This window comes from Staurois parvus, unplaced genomic scaffold, assembly GCF_062004578.1.
Source record: "Staurois parvus isolate SC_StPar_1 unplaced genomic scaffold, SC_StPar_1.0 ptg000013l, whole genome shotgun sequence".
Lineage (NCBI taxonomy): Eukaryota > Metazoa > Chordata > Amphibia > Anura > Ranidae > Staurois > Staurois parvus.
Genome location: NW_028317809.1, coordinates 5,198,952 through 5,211,340, shown reverse-complemented (window position 1 = coordinate 5,211,340; position 12,389 = coordinate 5,198,952). Strand labels below are relative to the sequence as shown.

Sequence of the window (12,389 nt, the reverse complement as noted above, 5' to 3'; positions counted from 1 at the left end):
GGGGAAAGAACTATGTAAACAATACAGTTCTCTCCACTGTCGGCTCCTGCACACTGCTTTGTATGGCTCTGCATAACAGCCATACAAAGCAGTGCTTACAGTTGAAAGCACACACACACCACATACTGTGAAAGAGCAAGCTACTGACCCTTTGATTGCCCCACCTGTTAACCCCTTCCTGCCCAGTGGCATGGCATTAGCACTGATCACTGTATTGGTGTCACTGGGATGTCAGTGACACCAAGTCAGTTCTCCCAGTGTCAAAATGCCTGCTGCAGTCCTGCTATAAGTCGCCATTACTAGTAAAAAAAATTAATAAAATTATATGCTATAACTTTCACATAAACCAGTTAATTTACACATATTGCATCTCCTACAGCCAGTGATGTGTTCTGGTATTGGGACTTCACATCCAACTCCTGATAGAAAATAAGCGTTGGGCTAAGCGCTGTTCAGCCAGTCTATGAAGGCTTCCTCCGATTGGATGGGGCAGATGCTGATTTTCACCTCAACCAATCAGGAGGAGGCTTCATATTCATAGAATTACATTTACTGAGAATGGCTGAGTAGCACTCAAGACTTTTGTTCTGAGTGGTACAGGTTCTCATCCCACTGCTGGAACACACATGTAGCCTCAGCTACATATAGTTAATACAGCACACCAATCAAGTTCACCCATTTGTGCACTAAATAGTTGTCCTAAGCAAACAATTTAAAGAAATAACATGGAGTTAGGCTAAAGTGCATTTCCACAGTTACAGCCAAATTTGAAATAACCCCTCGTGTTCATTTATACAACCTTGCCTATATACTTTACCAGAAAGCCTCAAGCTTTTGACCAATGTCAGCGATTCTGTTCCAAGCATAGGCTTTAGGAAGTAAAAACTCAGCATAAAGCTTAAATTGGGGGGGGAAAAAATAAACCCCACAAACTTAATGCTTACCAGGGGGGGTTGCAGGGGGCAGATTACATATTGCTGCTGACCCATCTCTCAGCAGCTTCCCTGAACGTCTGGTCTTTGTAGGACATGAGTTAGTGTACTCTTCAGCCAAGCAGTTTCCTTGGAAAAGGGAGACCAGGGGGAATGCCTTGTGTGTTCTATTGATGCAGAGCATAGAGAACTCAAGGTCTTGCATTTAATAAGTGATGTTTTAGAGGGTGCAGCAAGAAAAAAAAGGGAGCCACTTTAAAACCAGAGGCAATCATAACACCAGCTAACTGGTGCACAAGATTTAAAATACCATGTCAAATTCAGCTGCTAAAAATAAAAAAAAAATAAAATAAAAAAAAAGGGTAATATATATATCCCATACAATGTAGGCATTATCCCAATTTGGCTGGTAAAGTGCAAACCCTTTTATACATCACCAGGGTAATCAATACCACATCCACTATACAAAGCAGAACTGATAAACAAATGCAGAGATGACCTTTTATTGCACAAAATGTTTATTCCATTCAAATACTTAGAGGGAAGACAAGCTTAGACAGACAATTCCCTTTTTTTGGCATTCTACGATCCTTCCTAGGACTGGCAGGTCACATCTTCATTCACAGTGCTTACGACTCTCCACCACAAGCCATTATTTCACCAACTCCTGTGAAGGGTTCAGGTGCTAATTGTAGCCTTGCTTTTCCTGTTCAATTTCTGGAAGGCATGACATTTTATTAGATCACAAAGCACAAGATAGAGATATATACAAAAAAAAACAAAAAACAAACAAACACCACAAAATTCAAATTAGGCATGAGAACACACAACAGGGTGTATCCAGAGACTTACCCTCTTTTGTAGGCAGGGGGTTCTTCTCTTGGGTCTGTGTTTTCTTCAGCTTTGACTTGTCAAAGCTGCCAATCTCTTTCAGGTCCGGTTTGTCTGCCATCTTTGAGCTCTTGTCTGCAAAAGGAGCAGATGGAGGGGCTGTCAGGACGGACGGAGCACCCACACAAATCCTCATCTATGCACAGCATTAGTGAGCAAGCCACCCACACTTCCACTTGTCAGGCTGCAGCATTAAGGGCTGATCACACATGTCAAATGAATGAAAGCAGCTTACAAGAGGCCACCATTGATTATAGGCATGCATAAAATATATATATATATTCCCCCCCCCCCCTTTTAGAAGAAAAAAAAAATCCCCCCTAATTTTGCATTCCTAATCAATGGTGGCCTCTTGTAAGCCACTTTCATATACACACTCCTCCCCCCCCCCCTTTCTAGCTAAAAGAAACCATATTTCAAAGCTAACACTTCCAGCTGAAGCGAAGCAGATTTTACATAGCTGAAACCAGACGTCCTGGTGTGAATGGGATGTAAACAATTCACAGCCAGGCAGACTACATAGTCATTGCGCAGGCATGCAATAAAGCGACTCCTATTAACACACCCCATACTGCTCTCACTCGGTACTCACCAGGCAGCAGTTCTTCTCAACTAGGACCACTCCACAAGAGGAACAATGGGCACAGACCTCCAGCCCCCACTATTTATACTGCGAGCCCAGCCCAATGCACTCGTCATGGCTTCACCTCATTGGCCGAGCGCTAACGAAGCTGTCGGCAGAGTGGGTCACGTGGTGCAGCCTAGGGTCACGCCCAGTGATGGATCGGAACCGGCACGTGGGTGTGTAGAACAATGAAGGAAGCAGGGCGAGTGAGGGGACGATATAGCGGGAAATCTTTTATCATGGCGGCTTCCAAACCTCAGGCCCTGAATGTGTGTTTGCTGAGGTCTCCAGAATTTTATACGTGACAGGTTCCCGGGGGCAGTGCTGCCCAGGTTACCACGTGTTCATAGAATTCCTGTCAGTGTTGCATAGTGAGGAGTGGAGTCTGATGTCTGTAATGTGTCACCAACTGATCCACTGTTCCAGTCCAGGAGCCGACTGACAACTCATGGAGCCCCCGGGCAATAGGGGATTATGGGGCCCCTGTGTCCTTGCCCAAACTCAAAAAAACCTATGAAAAAGGTACCAGGGCTTCTCATGGGGCCCCCTACTGACCCCGGGCCCTCGGGCACTGCCCGAGTTTCCAAATGGTCAGTCTGCCCCTGTCCCAGTCTATGCACTGCAGTAGGGGAGATCTACTAAAACAGGCGCATGCAGAATCCAGTGAAGCTGTGCGTAGTAACCAATCAGCTTCCAGGTTTTAGTCACCGGTCACACCGCTGCAGTTTCAGCTGCGATTTCTGAAGACTTTATTGCGACTTGTGAAGATTGTAAAGTGCTGCGTAAATTGACAGCGCTATATAAGTACCTGAAATAAGTAAATAAAATTAACAGTTACATAGTCTGGCTGAAAAAAAGACAAAAGTCCACCTAATATGAATTCTTTATATCTCATGGGCAGCACAGTGGCTAAATGGTTAGCACTTCAACCTGGCAGTATCATTGGTTCAAATCCCAACCATGGCACCACCTGCCTGGAGTTTGCATGTTCTCCCTGTGCCTGTGTGGGTTTCCTCTGGGTACTCCGGTTTCCTCCCACACTCCAAAGACATGCTGGTAGGTTAATTGGATCCTGTCTAAATCAACCCTAGTATGTGTATGTGTGAATAAGTTGGGGACCTTAGATTGTACGCCCCTTGAGGGTTAGGGACTTATGTGGATGTACAATATATATGTAAAAGCGCTGCATAAATTGACAGCGCTATACAGTAATACCTCGGTTTAAGAATTTAATTCGTTCTGCAGGACTTTTCTTCTAGCGAAAAATTCTTAAACCGAAACGCCGTTTCCCATAGGAATGCATTGAAAACCAATTAATCTGTTCCGGAGATCAGAAAAAAGTAAACACTAATAAATACCGCATGAGTTATTTTAAGTCATGCAGCATTTTAGTAGTGACAACCATGCGTTAATGTTTCAGCTGTCAGCGAGGTTCCCCACTGACAGCTGAATGTAAAAGAATTTCTGGCAATTAAAAAAATAATTTAAAAAACTGCGTGGGGTCCCCCTTCCCATCCATACCAAGCCCTTTGTGTTTGGTATGGATTTTGAGGGGAACTGCCATGCCAAAATTTAAAACAAAATGATGTGGGGGTCCTCCCCAAAATCCATACCAGACACTTTTCAGAGCATGCAGCCTGGCAGGTCAGGAAAGGGGGGGGCAAACAATGTTTCTTTTTAGTTTCTTAAAAGAAACATTTCTGTTAACTTTGGGGAAACTGACAGCTAATTCTGTAAGCTATAGTGAAGAACAAAAAAAGAGCCAGCAATTGCGTTTAAAAATCAGCACTGACATACACTTTGTATTGTGAAAAAAATTCATACAAAATTTGTAAACCGAGGCATTATTTTCAGTGGGTTTTCATTTGTAAACCGAAAATTACTTTAACCGAGGCGTTCTTAAACCGAGGTATTACTGTATAAGTACCTGAACTAAGTAAAATAATTCAACCATTAAAAAAAAAGTTATAATCCTATACCCACAGTTGATCCAGAGGAAGGCAAAAAACCCAGCAAAGCATGATCCAATTTGCTCCTGCCTTTGAAAAAAATTCCTTCCTGATCCCCCGAGAGGCAATCGGATATTCCCTGGATCAATTTTACCTGTAACGACTCTTTCATATGGGCTTTTCGTATGTCCGTTTCTCATCTGTCCGTTTACGGATGAAAAATGGAGGCTCATGTATTTCTATGGACTAGCGGAGGTAGACGGGTGATCACCTGTTTACATCCGTTAATGTCCGTATCTGTTAACATCCGTTTATTTTTGAACGGAAGAAAACACTATTTTTCTTCCATAAAAAAAACCGGAACGGACAAAAAACTGATGTAAACAGAAAAAAAAAACTGATGAAAAACAAATGTAAATTGCTCCATTTTTGCTTGAAAAAATTGTGATTGAACTGATAAAAAAAAAAAAGTAACTCCTGTGTTAAAGGGGCCTAAATTTTAGTATCCAGTTATATTATGTGTATCTAGCACCACCTGCATGGAGTTTGCATGTTCTCCCTGTGCCTGTGTGGGTTTCCTCTGGGAATGCTCAGTTTGGTGTGTATTGCTAGAGAGGTTTTATTTCTTCTTGGGAGAGTGCATGTGATCAGCACTGTCCAGACAGAGGTTGGGTCCTGCATCCAGAGCAGAAAGAAAACTCCTACAAGCTTTAACCACTTGCACTTATACCCCCTTCCTGCCCAGGCCAAATTTCAGCATTTAGCACTGTTGCACTTTGAATGACACGGTCATGCAACACTACCCATGTGAAATGTTTAGCATTTTTTTTTCACACAAATAGAGCTTTCTTTTGGTGATATTTAATCACCACTGGGGTTTTTGTTTTTGCACTATAAATGAAAAAGGAGCAACAAATGTAACTGATGATTGCGTGGTCATGCCATGCTGTACCCAATGGTGGCGATCAGTGACTTATAGCGGGACTGCGGCGGGCATCTGACACTGGGGGGAATTGACTTGGTGTCACTGACATCCTCAGTGACACCAATATAGTGATAAGTGCTAATAAAAAGCACTGACACTGTGCTAATGGCACTGGGCAGGAAGGGGTTAACATCTGGGGTGATCAAAGGGTTAACTGTGTGCTGTTTTACTGTGGGGCTGTGTGTTAGTGCTTCACTGTAAGCACACTGCTTTGCATGGCTGTGCTGTGCACAGTCATGCAAAGCAGTGTGCAGGAGCTGACAGGGAGGAGAACTGTTTTGTTTACTAACAGTTCTCCCCCCTCCCTGTCAGAGATGCCCTGCAATCACCTGGCGCCGGAGAGTAATCACCGGCCAGGACCTGGTAATTAACAGCCATGCCGCGAATGGCGGCGCGGGTAGGGCGCGTGCGCCCCCTACCCGGAGATGCAAAATCGCCTATATATATATACGTGATTTTGCGCTGCTGTGCCGCCCTGTAGTAGTATATCTGCTATAGGGCGGACAGGAAGCGGTTAACCAGTGCTCAGCTGAAGTCACAATAGTTCTATAACTGCTGATGAGAAAAGGTATTTAGCAGTTTATATTTACTAAAATATTTGCATTTCCATGTTCTGTGTATTGTGGGAGACCAGATAGGGTGAATGCAGGGTCCTGAGTTTAGTAACACTTTAAATCTCTTTTCCTCCAGACATAAAGAGTGCTCCCTTGTCCTCTGTGATGACCTCAGGGTGAATAGCTCTACACCGAGTTCACTATATGAACCACTGATGGATTTATACATGTTGATCATATCCCTCCTTAATCTAAATAATAATAAATTCAGTTCCTCTAATCTTTCCTCATAGCTGATCTCCTCCATGCCTCGTATCAGTTTGGTTGCCCTTCTCTGCACTTTCTCCAGTTCCCCAATGTTCTTTTTGTGAATTGGTGCCCAAACCTGAACTGCATATTCCAGATGAGGTCTCACTAATGATTTGTACAAGATGTTCAATGATTTCTTGCAATTTGCAATGCAATTCCCATTATATTCTATGTATGTGAAATTGCAACATAACTGCAGAAAAAGTAATGCAAGAACTACTTTATAAATCGCACTGCAGCAAATCGCACATGATAAGACACTGACATTCACATTCATTAGATGCCATTTCAGGTGCGATTTCAATTTGCAAATGGCATCGGTGTGACCGGGCACTTAGGCCCCTTTCACACAGGCAGACTCTGATTTGCTCAGTGGGGGAATCTGCTGATCAGAGGTGGATGAGAGGTCCGCGTTCGCTGAGTTGACGTAGAGCAGACACAAAGCCTGCTCTATGAAAACGGATTCCGCTGTCTGTTTACGCCTGACTGCCCTCTGATCCGATCTGCACAGGGGAGGACAGATTCTCTTCCGTTTATTTTAGTGACAGATTGGAGGTAGTTGGGTGTAAACAGACATAGGTCCGTTTACACAGGTGGTCCATAGAGGTGAATGGACCATCCGATCAGGTCCGACTAAAAACCTGACAGGCAGACCTGAATCTCTCCTGTTCCTGATATAATCCTGATCTGATATTGATCTAAACCTGGTCTAAACTGCTGAACAACTACTTTATCAATTAGCTGTGAAAATGGAGCTTTAGTTCGCACCGCACATATGTGAATCCACACTCAAAGTTGAAGGAAAGGCAAAACCTAACTAACTCTAGACCTACTCTCATCCCCATTCTAAGTCCAATCTGTCTAGCCCTGTAAAGAAAAATCACTATACTTACCTATTCTACAGCCACTCCGGTCCAGTCTCCAGTGCACCTTCTGTTTGCAGGAGAAAGCCGACAGCGGCTGGGAAGTGATGTCACCCATAGACTAATGGAGCAACTATTGCCGGCTGCCTCTCCTACACACATGGATACAATAAAATTTGAAACACAAAATCATAAATTATAATATAATAAATAATCATAAATAATAATAAATTTAATTCTATTGTAAAGCTGTTGCCGTTATATAAATCCTGTATAATAATAATTCAATAATGTAATCAAACCAAAACCACTGAAATATAGCGCCAAGTTCGCACATCACTGAGCTTAGTCGCAAATCATTTTTCCCTACGAATCATCACTCAATTCTGCAAGTGGTTCTAATTTACTATCGCTGTATTCTAGCTGGTCTAAAACCGCTTTTGACCTAAAGGGACGCTTTTTGGACGCCATGGACGTTTCTCAGTTTCCAGGCAGAAAGAACAGTAAAAATGCAGGCAGGGCACAGGACAAAGCACTAGGGACAAAATGTATGTGAAATGGTTTGATACAGTAATGTTATACTATGTGATTTTAGTGTATTCGTGAATGTCACTTTTTAAAATGTTTTAATTTCCCGCCGGTCCTGGCCCCCGTACATCCCAACGCTCGCAGGGATTGGAAGACGGATGCCGGCATCGGCCAGAGGAGATGGGCGGGGACGCTGCAGGGGGGACATCGCGGGAGCACAGGACAAGGTAAGTGATCAAGGGAATCCATGGTTACCGCTTTTGGCACTGATAATTAACCCCGAGCTACACTCGGGAATACCGCCAGGGATGCTGATAGTATGATTAATTATGTACTCATGACTACAGAATTTCATTAATTTCTGTATTTTTTATTTTCTTCCTGCCCAGGGTTTGATGAATTGTTTTTTTGAGGCAGCGTGGACAAGAAATGACATCACTTCCAGCACTTATGGCATGAAAAGTGACATCATGCTGGCCAACAGAGGGGAAGAGGCGGGGCTATAAGTTTGCTCTTTGTATAGTTGCTTTAGCCCTGATGAAGAGAGTATGTCTCCCAAAACGCATTAGCACACCCTGCTGTCAGATTACCGGTTTTTCGGACTGTCACACTGGTTTCCAGCTTGTATTATGAGTCTTGGTTTGTGAATATACACTTTTGTAATTTTAAATAAATTCCTTTTTATCACGGTAATGCACGAGGAGAGTGTGCCCCTTCTTTGCTTTCTTCCAGTACCATCAAGATTCCCCGATCTTTAGAGGGCTGCACCCCTAAAGACTGGTATTGTGGTCCTGGGAGCCTTACGGACTTGAGCGCTTGTGTACGGTTTTTCTTTTTCGGGGCTAAGGAGTGTTTGATGGCTCATGGTGTTTTATACAGTGGATATAAAAAGTCTACACACCCCTGTTAAAATGTCAGGTTTCTGTGATATAAAAAAAAATGAGACAAAGATAAATCATTTCAGAACATTTTCCACCAGTAGGTCTTTCCTGACATTTTCTTAGTTGCTTCCTACAGCAAAAGCCATGGTCCGCAGAGAGCTTCCAAAGCATCAGAGGGATCTCATTGTTTAAAGGTATCAGCCAGGAGAGGGGTACAAAAGAATTTCCAAGGCATTAGATATACTGTACCATGGAACACAGTGAAGACAGTCATCATAAAGTGGAGAAAATATGGCGCAACAGTGACATTACCAAAAACTGGACGTCCCTCCAAAATTGATGAAAAGATGAGAAGAAAACTGGTCTGGGAGGCTGCCAAAAGGCCTAAAGCAACATTAAAGGAGCTGCAGGAATATCTGGCAAGTACTGGCTGTGTGGTACATGTGACTACAATCTCCCATATTCTTCATATGTCTGGGCTATGGGGTTTGACTGGCAAAACAAAAGCCTTTTCTTATGAAGAAAAACATCCAAGCCCGGCTAAATTCTGCAAAAACACATCTGAAGTCTCCCAAAAGTATGTGGGAAAATATGTTCTAGTCTGATGAAACCAAGGCTAAACTTTTTGGTCATAATTCCAAAAGATATGTTTGGCACAAAAACAACACTGCACATCACCAAAAGAACACCATACCCACAGTGAAGCGTGGTGGTGGCAGCATCATGCTTTGGGACTGTTTTTCTTTAGCTGGAAATGTGGCCTTAGTCAAGGTAGAGGGAATTATGAACAGTTCCAAATACCAGTCAACATTGGCACAAGGAAGAGGAACTTCATCTTTCATCATGACAACAACCCAAACCATACATCCAAATCAATAAAGGAATGGCTTCACCAGAAGAAGAGTAAAGTTTTGTAATGGCCCAGTCAGAGCCCAGACCTGAATCTGATCAAAAATCTGTGGGGTGATCTGAAGAGGGCTGTGCACAGGAGATGCCCTCACAATCTGACAGATTTTAAGTGTTTTTGCAAGGAAGAGTCGGCAAATATTGCCAAGTCAAGATGTGCCATGCTGATAGACTCATACCCAAAAAGACTGAGTGCTGGAATCAAATCAAAAGGTGCTTCAACAAAGTATTAGATTAAGGGTGTGCACACTTATGCAACCATATTATATTAGTTTTTTATTTTTAGTTCCCTCCACCTAAAAGATCTCAGTTTGTTGTTCAACTGAGTTGTACAGTTTATAGGTTACATTAAAAGTGGAAAAAGTTCTGAAATCATTTTATCTTTGTCTCATTTTTTTACATCACAGAAACCTGACATTTTAACAGGGGTGTGTAGACTTTTTATATCCACTGCAAGTGAATTTCCTAGCTCACATGTGAGACTGGACTTGATAAAGGAGTTACTTTCCACAAATGTTCTGCCTCCAGGAAGGAAATTCAGTCTGCAATATTAAATGTGGCCACTAGATGGATTCCAGAACATATTTACTGTTTTGCAGAAGCCAAAGATTGTTCAGCTTTAAAGTGTTACTAAGCCCACAACAGTAAAATTATTCTGTATATGCAGTAAAGCTTGCTTGTTATATTCACTGTGAACCCTAAGGGGTTAATCCACATTGTACAAAAAGGCTGCTTGATCCTGTCTTCTCTGATCCTACCCTTCTTTTACTGTCCTCAAGCCATCTGCTGATAGAACAGAGCTCTTGGAGTCACTATCCACATGCTCAGTTTAGTGTGTATGGCTAGAGAGTTTATTTTTCTTTTCGGAGGGTGCACGTGATCAGCGCTGTCCAGACAGAGGGTCAGAGGTTATGCAGACAGGACAATCAAAGCAGAATGAAAACTCCTCCTATAAGTTTTAACTAGCACTCAGCCGGACACTGCTAGAAGTCACAAGACTCCTATATACTGCTGCTGAGAAAAGGTATTTAGCAGTTTATATTTACTAAAATAATTGCATTTCCATGTTGTATCTACTGAGGGAGACCAGATATAGTGAACGCTGGGTCCAGGGCTTAGTAACACTTTAACAAAAGCTTCCATCATCCTTCAGTCTAAGAAAAGGAAACGTGCATCCTGTGAGCTAAGACCCCATTTTAAGAATGGAGGGAGAGAGGAAACCAATTATATCTGCAGCATATGTTGTGGACTAAACTTACATTCCTTACAGGCAGCATTGCTGGTGAGCATGGATTCATTGCCATTTACAGCCTAACTATTCATCGTGTTCTCTGTATGCTTCATACATTGATTGTACAAATATTTTATCTGTTTTTTTCCTAATAGTTTCACCCACCCTGTTTTGTTAATAAAGCTTCAAGATTACATTTAGTCTGGATTATTGCTAGGAGGATTTAGCAGCATGTCAAATTACACACAGGGAAATGTATAACGAGGACAGAACATGAAACATTCTATTGGGTATTTGACTTTTCTCTGTACTTTATGGTATTGTAATTATTACTGTATTATGTGCTGGATGTCCTTTTATCACTATCTATATTATTTACGTGCATTCTGAGCAACAGTTAGCTACTTGTTGTATAACTTAGCAGTGTGACATCCTGTGCTATTTAATTTGTACGCATTACTATTTGTTATTAGAGAATATAATATATTCCACTGTGAAAATGTTATTTGCATTGGTAAGCTGACTAATTTACTTAAACTATAGGTATACTGTGGCTGTTGGAGGAAGTCTCCTTTCTAGTTACAGCCAGGGGCGGACTGACCATTTGGAAACTCAGGCACTGCCCGAGGGCCCGGGGTCAGTAGGAGGCCCCATGAGATGCCCCTGGTACCTTTTTGATAGGCTTTTTTGAGCTTGGGCAAGGACACAGGGGCCCCATGATCCCCTATTGCCCGGGGGCCCCATGAGTTGTCAGCATCTATGTATAGCATTTATATCTGCATGGAATTTAGCTTTAATAAATATTGCATGGACCAGTGCCATGTCTGGTGAAGGGGAATAATAATATTGATGGTAAAGGCAAATGTGGAAAATCAGCAACAAAACAGAACATATATAATTAGTACAAAGCAGAGCCTTCACCCACCAGCAGTATTACTGTATCCATTTACCGCAGATGCACTTATCTTTATAACAATGTGCTAATGCAGTTTCCCTTGTTTAAAACAAAAGAACAGCAGTAGGTATTACTATACATTAAAGCAAATACACCTGAAAAAAAATAATAATAAATATTTTATTTTAAATGTTTTCTATGGGTAATGCTTTGATCATATTGGATTCATTTATTACTTATTCAAGTGAAAAAGAAAACTGCTATAGGTAAAGTAACATGTGACAAAACTAAAAGTGCAGATAAAAATTGTTCCTATAAATGAAAGTGTATACTTACCTTTTTAGCCCTTTCGCTGCCAGTGCCATTTTGCATTTTTTGCACACATGTTTAAAAAAACATTTTAGGCCTGAAGATTACACAAAACCCCACAACATTATATATTTTCTGAAAGCAGAGACCCTAGAGAATAAAAGCTCCAATTTTTAATGTCACACAATATTATCTCAAAGATCTTAGGAAGCGCAAAAAGTTATTAAAGACACACTAAAGTGAATTTTAGGGCATACATTGCAATAGATTACCCACATGTTTGGTAAAATATAAATGTTGAGGTTGTGCCAAGTACAGGGGCGAACTGACCATTTGGAAACTCGGGCACCGCCCGAGGGCCCGGGGTCAGTAGGGGGCCCCATGAGATGCCCCTGGTACCTTTTTCATAGGCTTTTTTGAGTTTGGGCAAGGACACAGGGGCCCCATGATCCCCTATTGCCCGAGGGCCCGATGAGTTGTCAGTCCGCCCCTGGCCAAGTAAATAGACATCCAACACTTATTACCTTTTGT

The 12,389-nt window shown here is 42.1% G+C and overlaps 1 protein-coding gene across 1 annotated transcript; it reads right to left on the bottom strand.

The window, feature by feature from the left end:
- Nucleotides 1-1,421: 1,421 nt before the first annotated feature.
- On the bottom strand, nucleotides 1,422-2,565 carry LOC149473584 (thymosin beta-11-like). Its single transcript, XM_089676273.1, has 3 exons — nucleotides 2,416-2,565; nucleotides 1,785-1,898; nucleotides 1,422-1,649 (listed from the first exon to the last, which is right to left on the bottom strand). Exons 2-3 carry the CDS (start codon nucleotides 1,882-1,884, stop codon nucleotides 1,618-1,620), a joined length of 132 nt encoding a protein of 43 aa, XP_089532399.1. The 5' UTR covers nucleotides 1,885-1,898; nucleotides 2,416-2,565; the 3' UTR covers nucleotides 1,422-1,617.
- Between the last annotated feature and the right edge of the window lie 9,824 nt (nucleotides 2,566-12,389).